The sequence below is a fragment of the Populus nigra genome, chromosome 19, assembly GCF_951802175.1.
Source record: "Populus nigra chromosome 19, ddPopNigr1.1, whole genome shotgun sequence".
Taxonomy (NCBI): Eukaryota; Viridiplantae; Streptophyta; class Magnoliopsida; order Malpighiales; family Salicaceae; genus Populus; species Populus nigra.
The window spans coordinates 7,985,459-8,000,710 of record NC_084870.1 but is presented as its reverse complement, the minus strand read 5'-3'; the positions used below and the strand labels follow the sequence as shown (position 1 = coordinate 8,000,710).

At 37.6% G+C, this 15,252-nt stretch overlaps 2 protein-coding genes across 3 annotated transcripts; one reads left to right on the top strand and one right to left on the bottom strand.

Annotated features, from left to right (window-relative positions):
* Nucleotides 1–4,207: 4,207 nt before the first annotated feature.
* LOC133680347 (probable inactive receptor-like protein kinase At3g56050) lies at nt 4,208–9,544 on the top strand. The gene is made up of 9 exons (XM_062103237.1): nt 4,208–4,565; nt 4,687–4,825; nt 5,645–5,716; nt 5,794–5,937; nt 6,030–6,155; nt 7,015–7,595; nt 7,810–8,000; nt 8,080–8,212; nt 8,663–9,544. The coding sequence occupies exons 1-9, from the start codon at nt 4,451–4,453 to the stop codon at nt 9,259–9,261; spliced, it is 2,100 nt and encodes a 699-aa protein (XP_061959221.1). The 5' UTR covers nt 4,208–4,450; the 3' UTR covers nt 9,262–9,544.
* Nucleotides 9,545–9,916: 372 nt separating this feature from the next.
* Nucleotides 9,917–14,331, bottom strand: LOC133680346 (ethylene-overproduction protein 1-like). 2 transcript variants are annotated; one of them, XM_062103236.1, is made up of 5 exons: nt 14,008–14,331; nt 11,964–13,896; nt 11,187–11,478; nt 10,792–11,101; nt 9,917–10,615 (listed from the first exon to the last, which is right to left on the bottom strand). In XM_062103236.1, the coding sequence occupies exons 2-5, from the start codon at nt 13,868–13,870 to the stop codon at nt 10,386–10,388; spliced, it is 2,739 nt and encodes a 912-aa protein (XP_061959220.1). In that variant the 5' UTR covers nt 13,871–13,896; nt 14,008–14,331; the 3' UTR covers nt 9,917–10,385. The 2 variants fall into 2 exon arrangements, with proteins under 2 accessions (XP_061959220.1, XP_061959219.1); XM_062103235.1 differs by having other exon boundaries at nt 11,964–14,331.
* Nucleotides 14,332–15,252: the final 921 nt, after the last annotated feature.

Below are 15,252 nucleotides of genomic sequence, written 5' to 3'. Positions count from 1 at the left end.
TCAGAGATGGATCTCCATGCAAGAAACAAAAATTGATCCGTTTTCGGGAAATCTCAGAAAAATCCTACCTTTCAACTTTCCAGCTATACCATTGATTCTCATGTTGGAAAAAATGATGGCTTTTATACGTGTATGAATGGTAATATGGTAAAATGATAAAAAAAATAGTATCTATTAGTAATTTTCAAATTTCAGAATTTAATAAATTCCATCACTTTAAAATTTTATTCAAAACAAAAGAATTCTTTCAGTAAATCAAATCAATTCAAGAATCTGTTACTTAAAAATCAATTCTTAAAACAATTGGTTCCAAGAAAAAGCTGTTAGACGTCAGTCCAAAGTGAATACCCATTTTCTTGGGCTAGAATATCTTAGCCCATAATTCCTAGCAAGAGATGCCCAGTATTTCGGGCCCGTTTCTTTTTGCCCTGTCGAAAGCACAGATAGATTAGTCCTAATTTTGTTGATTGTTGAGAAATAATTATAAATATACCCAAGGTTTCAGTAGAGGTGTTTTGGATTATTGATATGATTGTTTTTTAAAAATAAATTTAAAGTAATATTTTTAATAAAATTCTAGCAAAGCTCTGTTCGGTCCACCCTCCAAGATGGTGGCGGCATATCCGGTCTTATTTTCCATTCTCAGAGTCAAATACTCAAATGTCGGTCTATATATCTGTTTTTGTTTTCTTTTTTTATTTTATATATACTACATCTAAATTAGTTTATTATCTGGGGCCTTGACAAGCTTCTCAACCCGTGAACCTTCGCAACGATGCACCTGGAAATGCTCATGTTAATTATAATCGGGAAAGCATCCACGATCCAATCCATCTTCCCTCTCTTTCGTGAACGCGTTATGTGCTATAAATAGCTTCTTCTCAACACGGCATGGGCTAGGGCTAGGCATTGCCAGATGTGGTGGTTCTGTATTACTTGACTCGCCGTAACTTTTTAATCTGGTTAATGTATTTGAAAATTTGAGTCCAATTAAGCCAGCATGAAGACCAGTTCTACATTGCTAGAGTGGCCTCTCAGAACCTTGCTACAGACCAAAGATTTACGTTTTCTTTATCAAAAATAGAAAATGCTGAAAAGTTCAAAAAAAATTAAAAAAATAAGATTCAATGTCACTGCTTGAATAGCTCGTACGGCGTTTTCTTATCGCTCCCAGAGGTTACCTTGTCATTTTAGACGAGGAAACAGGATTTTGTGCCCCCAATCCACGTCAGGAGCAGGATGACTCTACCCGTGAACAACACTCATAAAAACTCAGGAACAAGTAATCGTACGTACGTGGTCCAGCCCTGGCCAGACTTGTGTGGTTGTGCCCTTGCGGTGGTCCGATCCTGGGTCCAGCCTCTAAAACCCCCATGTGAAGTAGCTAACTAGTTAGAATACAAAACCACATGATGCACAATTTTATTGATTGCCACTGGTCATTATGATCCAAGCATATGTAGATAAACAAATTTAAGAGTCATTGCTCAGTAGTTGGACTATCAATTAATCTTGTCGTAAAAATAATAATAAAAATTTAATATTTTTAAAACACAAAAAAAAACATTTTTTTTTGCTAATCCCAACGAAAAAAATAATTTAAAATAATGTCTCATAATGAAGGAACAATATTAGTCATCTCTATCTCACACAAACAAAACGATAGAAAGATCCCACCTCCTAACACTGATCAAATACCTCGAGCATTTACAGGATGGTTAATTCGATCGTCTTAAGGCATCTCTATCTTCTTTAAACATTTTCTAATGGATTATACGTAGAAACCAGAAAACTAAGATTTTGCAATGCATCAGGAGGGTCGCTGTATCTTGCGAGAGCAGTTTTAAATAAATAATGTCAGGTCTCATAATTGATATTACAGAACCTGCAAGAAGAAGTTTTCCACCATACATTAATGGCCGCTATGCAACTCAAGATAAATCATGCTCAATGAAGATCATAAATCATTCTCAACCAGTTCGAAGAATCTTAATCATATCCCTCGATCCCCCAACTTCAGTGCTTATCTTCGAAGCCATGATTCCCCATGATATGCTACCTTTTGATATATATATATATATATATAGTCTCATCATCTAGATCATGCTTCATGCAGTATACAATATTATAGGTGAATGTATCTTGTAATTCACTCTCTCCTCGGCCTTTTCTTTTCTTTTCTTTTCTTTATGTCTGGATTCCTTGGTTGTTATACTGCTGCAAACATAAGTGATCAAACTGAAGCTGGTCCACTTGGCAAACATGTAAAAATACTATGAGACAATCATTTGTCATCACACAATTATATATCAACATCTCTACTCAACATAAATGGCTGAATGATTGAAGTGTGTGAAACTGTTCACAGACACACGCACACAGCTGGATATACGCACAAGTGCAGGCTACGTGGTTTTTTATGCACATTGCATTGTTTTTTTTTTCAAGTGAGCTGCCTTGTGCTTGCCGGAACTGAACTAATTCAGGATTTAAGAGGACCTCTTTAATTTACACAGCAGATAAATGTAACTATTGTTTTTTAAAGTTTTTTTAGTTGGAAATGTATATATATATATATATATATATATATATATATATATATATATATATATATATATATATAGACACACACACACACATATAATTTGAATAAAAGTTTTTTAAAAATTCTCAAAAATATTTTTTTAATCGCAAAAACACACACTCAAAATTGGATGTGCCACAAGATTTAGATTTGGCCACTCAATAAAGGGTGATGACATTTCATTAAGTTAATTTGAGATGAAGCTGGAATTACTGATTGAAGGTGATACATGATCTTTCTATGCTAGTTAATGTAATTTATAAAATCAGCTCATTTCTCATTAATTATCCAACTCTACTTAAATTATAAATAAAACAATTTACCCTTTTCTTTTTGAAAGAAATTGAGAGTACAAATAAACTAACCACGCACCCGCTTAATAAAATTATCGTGTTTATTTTTTATACTAGAAAAACATCTTCTACATTCCTATGCCATGACCAAAATTATATATATATATATATTTGGAGATGATGCTAAATATCAGATATAATTAAATAAGGCGAGATTGTTGTTTCAAAACCATATCATTGTTTTCTTTTGATTACAAATTAAGATGGACATTTAGGGTACGCGGATATAGAAATAGACTTACTATGTTATAAAATATTTATTTTGGGAAATAGCTTTTTTAACATTGTTTTGGGATTTAATGTGTGCTATCCATCCAAAATACTATAGAAATAGGTACATGGAATTATTTAGACAAATTAAAGGCAATACCTTTAATTAGTTCTTATTACAATCTATAGATATCAGCATTTCAGCCAAAAGTATTTATGGTAGATAATACCTCTAGGCTAAGACCTAAGTACCCACGTTAAATTAATTTCCAATAAATAAATAAATAACCAAAAATTTCTTTCTTTAAAAAATAATATTCAATTCTAGGCAAGACACCAACTCAATAATTTCCTGTCCTACGCTCTGGCAAAACTGAGCGTAGAAACAACGTATAACAAATAAAGAATGGTGCCCTACCATTGACAAATTCACATGATAAACAGATAATATATCCAGATTCTTGAAATTAATCAAATATAAACTTAGGAATGTGCTCAGCAATGTCCACGGACACATGCAACCGCAGCACTTGGAATCGATCAATCAATCAAATGGGGATGCTCTGACCAGTTTATTTATTTTGGGGAATCCTGTACTCATATATAGAATCGATCGTTCATCTGTCCAAAATTCGAATTTTCTTCTACTTATATTGTATTAAATAGAAAGGTAAATTATACGGGCAGATAAGAAATCACTGCTATACGTCACGTGACAAGCACATGGTTTTTTTTTTTTGGGAGGGGGGGGGGGTGGCGGTGTTTAGAGCTTAGAGGACGGCGCTGGTATCAATTTGTTTGGGGAGAAGAGAAGACGAAGTCCAAACTCGAATAGTCGAATGCAATCCTATCAGGAACAAGACAAACAAAATCCAGTGTTACTGAATCGCGCGCCGCAGACACATTTTTTATTCTCTCGTAGCCTGTTTAAAATAGTCAAAATGTTATTTTTTTATTTACAAATATATTAAAATAATATATATATTTTTTATGTTTTAAAGTTTATTTATAAAACGGGGCATAGCCCGCATTTCGTTCATTTATAAATGTTTCGGCCTTGATTGTCATCTTTAATTGAAAACACGTATGATCACCGATACGCACGCGCTTTCTTCTCTCCTCTTCTAAATTAGCTAGCTCCCACTTACCAAGCCAAGACTCCATCAAGCTCTCCTCTCTCTCTCTCTCTCTCTATACATCCGTCTGTCTGTCTGTCTATATATATTTGTCTTCTTTATCTCCCAAGTGGCTTTTTGACACATTTGTAACCAAGAATTATTTTTAGAAGCTGTTGACTGTCTTAATGACGGGTGGATGGTGGAGATTGAACCGGGTGAAGCTTCGCATGGAGGTTTTGATGCTGGTTCTGTTGTTATTTCATCAAATTTTTAGCTTTTGCTGGTCTCTAAACATAGAGGGTGAGTTATGCTATGTTTTTTCTTCATATGATTGGGAGATTTTGTTTTGCATGCCTTACAACTTAGTTAAAAGTTGGTGTTCCTTTATATAGTAACGTGAAAGTGTTTGAAAATGGTGCAGGTTTGGCTTTGTTGAGATTTAGAGAGAGAGTGGAGACAGACCCATTTGGAGTTTTATCGAATTGGATTGAGAAAGATGGAGATATTGATCCTTGTTCTTGGTTCGGCGTCGAATGCTCTGATGGCAAAGTTGTGATCTTGTAAGTAATTCATCCTCTTGTTTCTGTTGGATAAAAAAAATAAAAATAATAACAAGAGGTCGTCAAATAGTAAGTAATCAAACATTCTTCTTCTACAGGAGTTTATCTTTATCTTTTGTATCTGTCAGTTAATTAAATCTGTGATCTTGGATAGCCCATTTAGTTGAATCAAAGATCCAATGTGTTTAGAGATGGTAGATTATTACCAGTACAGATTTCTTTCTCTGTCTCTGTTGAATAGTAAGTTTGCAAAAGCTTTCTGTAAGCTAGAATATAATGTGAATATTACTGGAAATGTAAAATGCTCGTGAAGAACATTAAAGTTAACCAACTAACTCTGAAGTCACTTGTTGACTTTTATTAGATCAAGATCCAAACTTGAGCTTTCATATTCAATTTAAATGTTAGATGGACTTAAAGTGAAGGAATAAACAGTGTATTTTGTTGCCGGCCTTTGTACTTGTCGGTGCAGAATCTAAGCAGCCCTTAGAAGTGATCAGATGACAAACTATTTAATGCAGCATGTGTGATGTCCCTATAGTAGATAGTTCATAATAATGTGGGCCTCCATGGAGCAATCCCAGCATTTTTTCCTTCTTTTTGCTATTTTATCATGTCATCTTTATTTTTCCTTTTCACTTGTTCATATGTTATATGTTACCTGTTTTATCCGATGATTATTTGATGTAATCATGTAGTTTATCTATCATCTTCTAGCATGTATCAAACATTCCGTTATTTATCTTTTTAGTTGCAATAAAAGATTTGTTTTTATTTATTTTTTCTATTTTCTTAAAGTCATAAGTGTTCAACTTGTAGGCATCTGACAAATCTGTGTCTTGGAGGAACACTGACACCTCAACTTGGAAGGCTAGCTAGCTTAAAATCAATGTAAGCTTAAACCACAGCCTGGATTTGATTTTGGAAACCATTTTACGGAGTTTATCTAATTCACATTTTCCATACAGCAATCTACGCAACAATTCTTTCTACGGAAACATTCCTAGAGAGATTGGAGAATTGAAGGAGCTGGAGGCGTTGGACTTGGGATATAATAACTTTAGTGGACCATTTCCTTCAAACTTTGCAAATAATCTATCACTGACTACCCTGTACGTTAATTCATTGTAGCTGATTATATTCTCCAGTATTTTCCTCTTGAGCTTGAGTGGTTTGACTAAATCATCTCTGATTCTTATTGCAGCTTGCTTGACAATAACAAGTTTCTTGATAGCGTATCTCCTGAACTAAATGAGCTTATGGTGCTTTCTGAAGTTCAGGCAGATGAAAATCAGTTACGAGCTTCTTGTTGCTGCAGAGATTTTACTTGGTAAGCAAGTACTATTAATGTTATTGTAGCAAATTGTCAATATTTTTTTCTCAACAACCCTCAACCACCCTCTCCTTTCCAACCACCCTCTCCTTTTCAGCCATTATATTGATGCTTCCCCTTCTCATGTAGATTCAAGATAGAAGAGAAAAACAAGAAAGAAGAGAGAGTGCAGTGTGTGTGCAGAGGAAGAAGAGAGAGTGCAACTGTGTGAGAGAGAGAGAAATACTGAGAAAAGAGTGAAATACTGGGTTTGAGGGATTGTACTGGGTTGAGTTGAGTGTTTGTATCATTCCTCCATTAATATACAATCTGCTGCCTCCGTGGACGTACCCGGTTTTGGAGAACCACGTAAATTTGCTTGTTTGTGTTTTATTTGTGTTTGCTTTCGGTCCAGTATGCACAACAGTTATTCCTACAAATTGATCTTTGGTGCAGCCACTTTAGAGATGTCAAAGCAGAAGAAGTTGGAGAGTAGGGGGTGACTGGTGAGAGGGGAGGTGGTTATGGTTCACGACTTCGGAAATAATAACTTGAAGAAAAAGCTAAAAGCAACTCATAGGAGAATGCTAAGGCCACAAAATCCAGATCAAATAAACTCACAATCACAATTTAAAACTCAGCTTTTGATTTATTCTGCCATCCCCCAAATTTGCAAATGCAAACAGAGGACCTCCTGGTGTATGTGAGGCAAAACATGAAGCAACTTTTCGTGCCTTAAAATTTTGCCTGGTGTCAGCTATTTTTGTCAAGAAATCTACTCCTTGATTGGGTTATACTAACATGGTTAAGTACTTTCAGTTCTCAACTTATACTAATTTCCCACCAGCTTCCTGACAGCACCTCTTTTATTTGTTAGGAACATTGTTCATTCTGGAAATATAGCTCATCGGATGCTGCTGCAGGTGGCAGCTGCTCCAAATCCACCCATAGCAAACAATCGTCATAAAGCACATCAAAGTGGTTCTGAAGCATCGCCTTCACCGTCTTTTTTTCCTCAAGGATCTCAATTATCACCATCACTGGCACCCTCAGACTCACCATTTTTATCACCATCACCATCATTTTCCCCATCACCATCTCCTTCAGAGTCTCCGTCATTTTCTCCAGCAGAATACTCCTCCACTTTTCCTTTCCCCCCTTCCCCCTCACCCATGATCGCACCAACTCCAGCTTCACGTGCTCCAGAAAATCCACCTAGTGTCTTTATTGTACCACCACAGCGTGATTGGATGTCAATGGTCCCTGCTCCAAGTCCAAATCATTTGGGACAATCAAAGTCAAAACATCACACTGCTCTCATTGCTGGTGTTATTGCTGGCTCTATGTTCGCTTTGATTTCAGCCTTTGGCATTTTCTTCTTCAGAAGCAGCAAGGTAGTCACTGTCAGACCTTGGGCCACAGGCCTAAGTGGGCAGCTACAAAACGCATTTGTAACAGGTCAATCTTCCTTTTCATATGGATCACGCATGTGTGCCCGCACACCCGTGTGCACACACACAACAACCTGAAACCTCCAAGCATAGAGGCATAAAATTTCTGGATTAACATTGCTCCTTAAGAACTGCTCTATCATCTATTGCTTCCACTAATATACAAGCATAGATTTTGATTCGATGTTGCCTTTCCTCACTTTTGGTAATGTGTCTTTCAGGTGTGCCAAAACTCAAGAGATCAGAACTTGAAGCTGCTTGTGAAGATTTCAGTAACATAATTGGCTCCTTTTCAGATGGCACGGCATACAAGGGGACACTATCAAGTGGCGTTGAAATTGCTGTGATGTCTACTGCAGTAAGATCTCATGAAGACTGGTTGAAGAATTTAGAAGCACAATTCAGAAAGAAGGTACTTGAAATTGAAATTTGCTAAGCTTCATCCATTTAATCTGGGCGCCCCTAAATGCTACGTTTGCTAATTTTTTCAGATTGACACATTGTCAAAAATGAACCACAAGAATTTTGTGAACCTTATTGGATTTTGTGAAGAAAATGAGCCTTTCACAAGAATGATGGTTTTTGAATATGCTCCAAATGGAACTCTCTTTGAACATCTGCATAGTAAGTGTATATTATGTTTTTAATGCCCTTTCTGATACGTGCTCCATTCCCATATGAATTGGTCAAGTGATTGTAGTTACATTCTGCTGGATCATTAAATTAATATGGCATTTATAGGACTGCGCTCATCATATCTGTGAAGAAAAAATCAATACCGGCTCTTGTTCAATCTATGAACAATAGTGTTGATTTTTTTTTTCTTTCATACAGCTGAAATATGCATCTCAAAAGAAGAATTGGATTGTTCTTATCCATTTGGTACCCTCTCGGAACTGCAAATCATATTCGTAACCTTATATTTTTCTGCAGCTCTATACAGGCAGCTGATCTACTTCATTAAGTACACCGCATAATGCACCATACCATTTATAAGTCGTTGAAATTGCAGTGACTGAACCTATATAACTGTTTTATGGTATAGATGACTATTGAATTCTTGATTTCTTGTAGTAAAAGAAGCTGAACACTTGGACTGGGGAATGAGATTACGAATAGCAATGGGCATGGCATATTGCCTCGATTACATGCACCAACTAACTCCACCTATAGCCCATAAACACCTGCAGTCATCGACAATATATCTGACTGAAGACTATGCAGCTAAAATATCAGATTTCAGTTTTGGGAATGATGCAACAGCAGCAAAGATTGGATCAGCATCCATGGAGCTTTTAGAATCCCAAACATCAGATCCAGAGGGCAATATTTACAGTTTTGGGGTAATTTTGTTTGAAATGATAACTGGCAGGATCCCATATGCAGTGGACAATGGCTCTCTTGCCGACTGGGCATCAGACTATCTGAGAGGAGAGCGATCCTTAAAAGAAATAGTGGATCCAACTCTAAAATCTTTCCAAGAGAATGAGCTCGAGAAACTGTCCGAAGTAATAAGAAATTGCATCCATCCTGATCCAAAACAGAGACCAACGATGAAAGAGATTGCCTCTAAGTTAAAAGAGATCACAGCAATGGAACCTGATGGAGCAACACCAAAATTATCACCCCTTTGGTGGGCTGAACTTGAAGTTATGTCTACAGAAGGAAGTTGAGAAGTTAACTTAAGTCTGAAATATGGATTTAAGTGTTCTTTTCATGTTCCTTTAACTATTGTTTTCCCTGATTCTCTTGCTGATCTCTCAGAAGCAGTTGTTTATAGGGTAGGTAATGCTTGTATCCAATGTAACGTAGAGTATGATGTTTGTATATAACTGAGGAAGGGAGACCTCTGGTCTGTCCATTGCTTTGTTCTTTTGCCACTGCCAAAAGTTGGCTGTATAAAATTCAAGTATCTGAAGTATACTTGCAAGATAAATAAATGCTCAGTTTTTTTAATATTACCAGTTTCAAGTACTCCGGGATGAAAAGATTTGAGTCAAAGTCCACTGCTGTATTCTTCAAACACCTATCACCCTTTCTTTATGACACTATGCGTTTCTTGTTAGGGGGTGGTGGGGTGCTTAGAGCAATCTCAGCCCCCAGGATCTCTCAATGAAAACAGAACCCAATTCCTTTTAGTTACTACATACGATCTCACTCAGCCAAAATGCAAGGTAAGCATGGGAAAATACAAGAGAAGAGAAAAAATGAGGTGAAAACAAAAGCAGAGGCCAGAAAGTGGTCAGCTGGAAAAATGCAATGCAGGACTACAAGAGTAGTTAACGCGATACCATCACCTTTTCTATCTGTAATATAAAGAAACACATGTACAACAAAAGAGATTTAAATTCCTTCCTGACTTTTGTTCTTGTACATGACGAGCTCATGAGGGGGCCAAAAAATCCCGTTTCTAACGAGATACAAATTGTGAAACCTATACCATTCTAGAGAAACAATGGCAAGAAGTTGCAGCAAAACCCTTTCGGCCTCAATCCCATTCCGCTTACTGATCATGTGGCCATGGCTGTACATAACTATCTGCTAGTGACATTGTCCATGGGCCGTGGGCAACACGCTTTTCTAGATCCATCATCAATACCATAAAGATATATCATATATGTACAAATGAGCTCATTATTGCTCCTTGACGCGGTCTGTCCTTCTCATTGATGGGATGAATTTGTCCCTGGATGCCTGATAGACCATGATTTCCAATAATAAAAAAAAATGACCGGCATGGCTGTCCCCCTTGATTATTGTTGAAGTCCCCATTCTACATCAATGACATTGGTGTAACTTAAATGCTTCTTGTAGCTTGGTCCTGTGTTCTATTGTACAGATTAAGTGTGTCCGTGTGGTTTTGGTCCAGGCAGAGAGCTGCCTCACAATCTTGACGAGCAGAGGTTTTGTCTCCCATTGATTCATAAAATGCCGCTCGAAGATGGAGCATTTGCAACTCAGGCTTGAAAGCTATGGCCTTAGTAAGCTCTTCTAAAGCTTCAGTTTCCTTTTGGTCATCCATTAGCACTGGGAATAAGAGATTCTTCATGTCAGTAGAAGTATAGATTTTACAGGTAATAATTGTGTTCAAGCAAAGGGAAGAAAGATGAAGTCAATGGAATGACATTGGAATAACCGTGAGAACTTTTGAGGAGTTGCATAGAAAGGAGGCAGAATTTCCAAAACGGAGTGGTGATGATTACCTGCTGCCCTGTATCTGTATGGGTATGTTCTTAGAGGATCCAGTTGTGTTGCCATATTAAGGTCATCTTTTGCCTTCTCACGGTCACAGTATTCTGATCGTTTCTCATATGCTGATGCACTACCATGTGCCTTCTCTATTAACTTGGTCATCTCATCAAATGCAGCTTTTCGTTGATTTTTTAAATGATAGACACGCGCTAGACCTTGATGGGCTCTTGTATGTTTGATGTTGAGGGCATTCATGTAGCAGTCTGCAGCCTGATCCAGCTTACCACAATCCACATAAATACTTCCTAAATTATTCAATGCCTGCAAAATGCCAACACTCATATCAAACAAGGACATCGAGCACAGATGGCCATAAGAGAAACATACTGATATAGTCACTACTCACTTGTCCTTTCCTAAGACCATCTGAAGGGCATCTAAGAGCTTCCTCCAGAAGTTGGATGACAGTAGATGAAGATTCAGGATCCAGATTCGTATCAGCTAATGTATATGCCATAAGGAAGAAAGCTTCAAATGACCTTTGGATCGAAATGGATTTCTCAGCCCTAGAGAGAGCTTCTTCACGATGGCCAGAGTCGAATAAAAGCCATCCTTCATATATCAGCCTTTCGTGCACAGAACTGGTATGGTTTCTAGCCAACCGCAAACAGCGCATTGCAGCCTTCTGACAATTTAACCTGGTGCATTGAGGTATCCAGTATATTTCATGCTATTGAATATAAGCTATTGAATATAACAAGGCCAGACAGCTACAAGACAAGACCAAATTCATTATAATACATGGACAGGAAAAACACCTTCCTTGTTTCAGAAGTGCATAAGAAGTATGATCATGGAGAAAAAAATGATGAGCTGATTTAGTATATCATTATATCAGTTTAAGAAAAAACAAATATAGGATCACTTTATTTTTGACAACATACGTGGAGTGAATTGGATGAGTTTATAAGATAACATGTATGAAAGGATTGTGTTTTCGGCTTGGATACTAGTATATTATCTTGATGGAAAGATAAACAAGATTGCTGCACACAAACATCCAAGGGATGACAGGTTTCCGAAGATTGCAGACACTGATTTAGAAGTCGAACTTGATGATTATTCTGCATAAATAGTACAGCTGCACGAGCAAAATAAAAAACTGTTCCATCACAAAACTTACCGCAAAAGAAGCAAAGATTGCCGAAACCACAGTAGGCTCTTTGCAGGATCATTTGACAGCATCTGATGTAAGACAGCCAGAGAGCCAATGTCATCGACAGAAGACCATCGTTCATAAAGTTGCATCCAGCAGTCGGCCAGACTCCATAGCCGAATGCGATGGCTGAGAAGCTCAACCAAGTGATCTCCACTCACCCTCCCATGAAACATCATGTACTTTGGTTCCAAGGTTAGCAGTGCTCGAATATCTCTCAAAGCACTTTCAAAATCCTCAAGAGCAATGAAGAACCACGCTCTCAACTCAAGACAATCAGGTGAGAGCTTGAAGCCGATAATTTTATCAATCTCTGTGATAGCTGCTCTAATCTGCTTCTCTTCCACCTTCATAACAGCTCTGAATTTGTATGGAAATGAAAGGGTTGGATCCAGTTCAGTTGCAGTATTCATATCCATTATCTTCTCCTGTCCAACACCATACAGAGATCGCTCTTGGTACATCCACCCAACTGGTTTATGCTTGAAAATAAGAGAGTTCATCAACCTAAATGCCGAATATTGTTGCCCTTGTTTGTACTTGGTCCTTGCAACACCTGCTAATGAATAAACGTGACCTGCCTCGACAGCTGCCTCAAAATAGAATTGGGCACCCTTGTACTCTTTTCTCTCGAGCATTACGCAACCCAGTTGATGCAAAGTAAGTGCCTTCTGCCACTTTTCTGTTGCAAACTCTTCCAACCCCTCCAATAACATCACTGCTGCGTTTGATGCCATATTCTCCTCCATGGCAACCTGGCTCAGGAAATAATAGAGCAAGAAGGAAGCATGCCCCAGCATGGCCAATCTCTCCCTTGCCTCTGAATTACAAAAAACACTCATCACTTTGTGGTTATACAAAGAATTTGGGAGCTCTCTTAGAAACACCTGCAAACAAGAGGCTACGAGAAGATTTGCCCTTTCCTCCAAGCCATGATCGATAAGAATCAACGCATCCTCAGTCCCACAGACCAATGAAGCCAAATGAGCATCACAAGCACACTTCAACTCCTCGCAACAAAACCTGTTTGCAAAAGAAAGCAACTCCAAAACAATCTCAGGGCAAAATAAATCAACTCTCCCAGTCCTACTGTACACTTGCACAGCTCTCATCCCCTTGACAGATATCCCAATCTTCGAAAAATCAATCTTATCTCTTCTTGACTCGACAAAGCTACCATATAGCATTGCCTTAAATGGGCTCGAAAGAGAAGCAATTTTGAATCTAACACAATGAACCAACTCATCACCAATGCAAAATGAAACATCACTATCCTCCTCCAAACTGGAGCCTTCATTTCCTATCAATATTTGATTATCAACCGCCTCGAGATTATCTTGACCGCATTGGCAATGATCATAAATCGAATTGGGATCGTATCCAGAAACCAAAGCAGCCATAGGACATTCAAGGATGTACCCACTACAATCCTTTGATGACACACCAATGAACTCGTCTTCTCTCCTCTCAAACCTTAACCAGGCAGAAAGCACTACCTTTGAGTGCACATCAATAGCATATTGCCTTGCTGCGCAAAGGCACCTTCTAAGCAACTTAGGATCACCTAATCCTCGCAAAATCGAAAACTGCTCGATGCATAATAATGATTTATCGGTTTGCGAGCAGGTATTTAGGCGTCTATAAATTTCAGCTAAAGATTCCACATAGTCTATAGGTTTCAAGTAAGAGTCTATAGAAGGTTCAAGGAGCTCAGTTGTTGGGAGTCCACAAGGGAGCAAAGCTTGAGCTACTGAGCCAGTGTTTGTAAATTTACATTTCGAAAGTTTGCCTCTTGAACAGGGGTTACTATCTTGGGGGCTTAAAGCATGGACTTGGGTGCTCTTGAATCTATCAAGGAGCTTAAAACCATGCATTTTTTACTCTATATCTATCTATCCATCTGAAACATCATGAGATTCGCAAAGTTTTGATAAATAAAGATAAACAGTTAATGCACAAAGAAAGGACGAATTTAACGAGAAAATATTTGTAAACGTTATATAATTAATACCTCTAGACTGCAGAGTGGAAACAACTCCAAAGTAGAAAAACCAGAGAGGGGAGACAGAGACAGGTCGTTAGGCTAAAAATGGTGTTTGGTTCTTGAGAAAAAAGGAGGAGAGTTTTGGGATTCTAGACTTTGGACATGTTATCCTTTTCTTTTATGGAATAGATTCCTGTGAGAGTTGTGTGTGTCCTTTCTCTCTTTCTATCTCTCTCACCGGATATACAGTTGCAGTAGGCCCCTCCTCGACTGTTTTGGTGACCTGAAAGTTTTTGGTTGATTTGGTGGCTCCCTCCAGTGCCAATGAGTTTCTGTTCTGCACTCAACAACCACTCCATCTTTGCCACATCAATATCAATATCAACGGTCAACGCTAGCGGGAAAGGGTATTTTAGGTTAATCAAGCTGCTTTTTCTTCCATTTGTGATTGCGGATTTTATTAGCAGCCCCAAATTTGTCTGCTAAGCAAAGGCGTGGAGCTTTGGAGTAAATCTTATGAATCAATAATAATAACAATAATAATAAAGTAGGTTCTTGCGTCAAATCAATACCAAACAGATCCATATCTTTATCAGCTCTTTTTTTCCCCCCTTAGGGAAACATCAATTTCAAACTGGACTTTTAAACTTAATTTATCATCAATTAAGTCCCTAATAAAATTAATTTAACCCATTAAAATTATAATCAAGTCCTTGCACCTAATCAAATCTTTTAATTTAACCCATATTAATCCTATTTAACCCATTAAATAGGATTCATTTTGAAGATTCTCTCTCCTTGGTTTTGAGTGATCATCTAGCATTAACCTAATGCCCCATTAGAGGTTATTTTAGAGAATTGATGAAAAGAATAGTCAATGGAACTGGATCTGCTGATGGATTACAGTCACATGAACAAATCCCACTTGCGCTCCAAGAACATTGTTGTTGCAAGCGAACTTCACCGTTCATTAAAGATGATGTTATTCGATGACAGAAAACAGAATTTAAAATCATAATTGATAATTATGAGCTTCCAGCACCCTCCTTCCTTGATAAGTTTGTTTACACGTTCAAATAATTATTTAGAAGACAAGATGCATTGTTCCATCATCCATTGCTTCCAAATACGAGCTTGGTTGCCTGGTGAAATGTCTTTTTCTCACCTATTCTTTTAGTTCCACTCCAGCGTAAATCCCAATTTCAGATTTGCATATATTACATCATCTAGATATATTAAGCCGCAAGGTCGTCCAACCCGACACGTGCACAT

Bases quoted from the DNA above. Each gene is read 5' to 3' on its own strand.
- LOC133680347 (XM_062103237.1), top strand. From the start codon at position 4,451: ATGACGGGTGGATGGTGGAGATTGAACCGGGTGAAGCTTCGCATGGAG. The intron at 5,717-5,793 runs GTAAGCTTAAAC...TTTTCCATACAG, and splicing joins CTAGCTAGCTTAAAATCAAT to CAATCTACGCAACAATTCTT. The intron at 8,213-8,662 runs GTAAGTGTATAT...GATTTCTTGTAG, and splicing joins TCTCTTTGAACATCTGCATA to TAAAAGAAGCTGAACACTTG.
- LOC133680346 (XM_062103235.1), bottom strand. From the start codon at position 13,870: ATGCATGGTTTTAAGCTCCTTGATAGATTCAAGAGCACCCAAGTCCAT. The intron at 11,479-11,963 runs GTAAGTTTTGTG...TCAATGCACCAG, and splicing joins CAATCTTTGCTTCTTTTGCG to GTTAAATTGTCAGAAGGCTG. The intron at 10,616-10,791 runs GTAATCATCACC...TCTTATTCCCAG, and splicing joins ATACAGATACAGGGCAGCAG to TGCTAATGGATGACCAAAAG.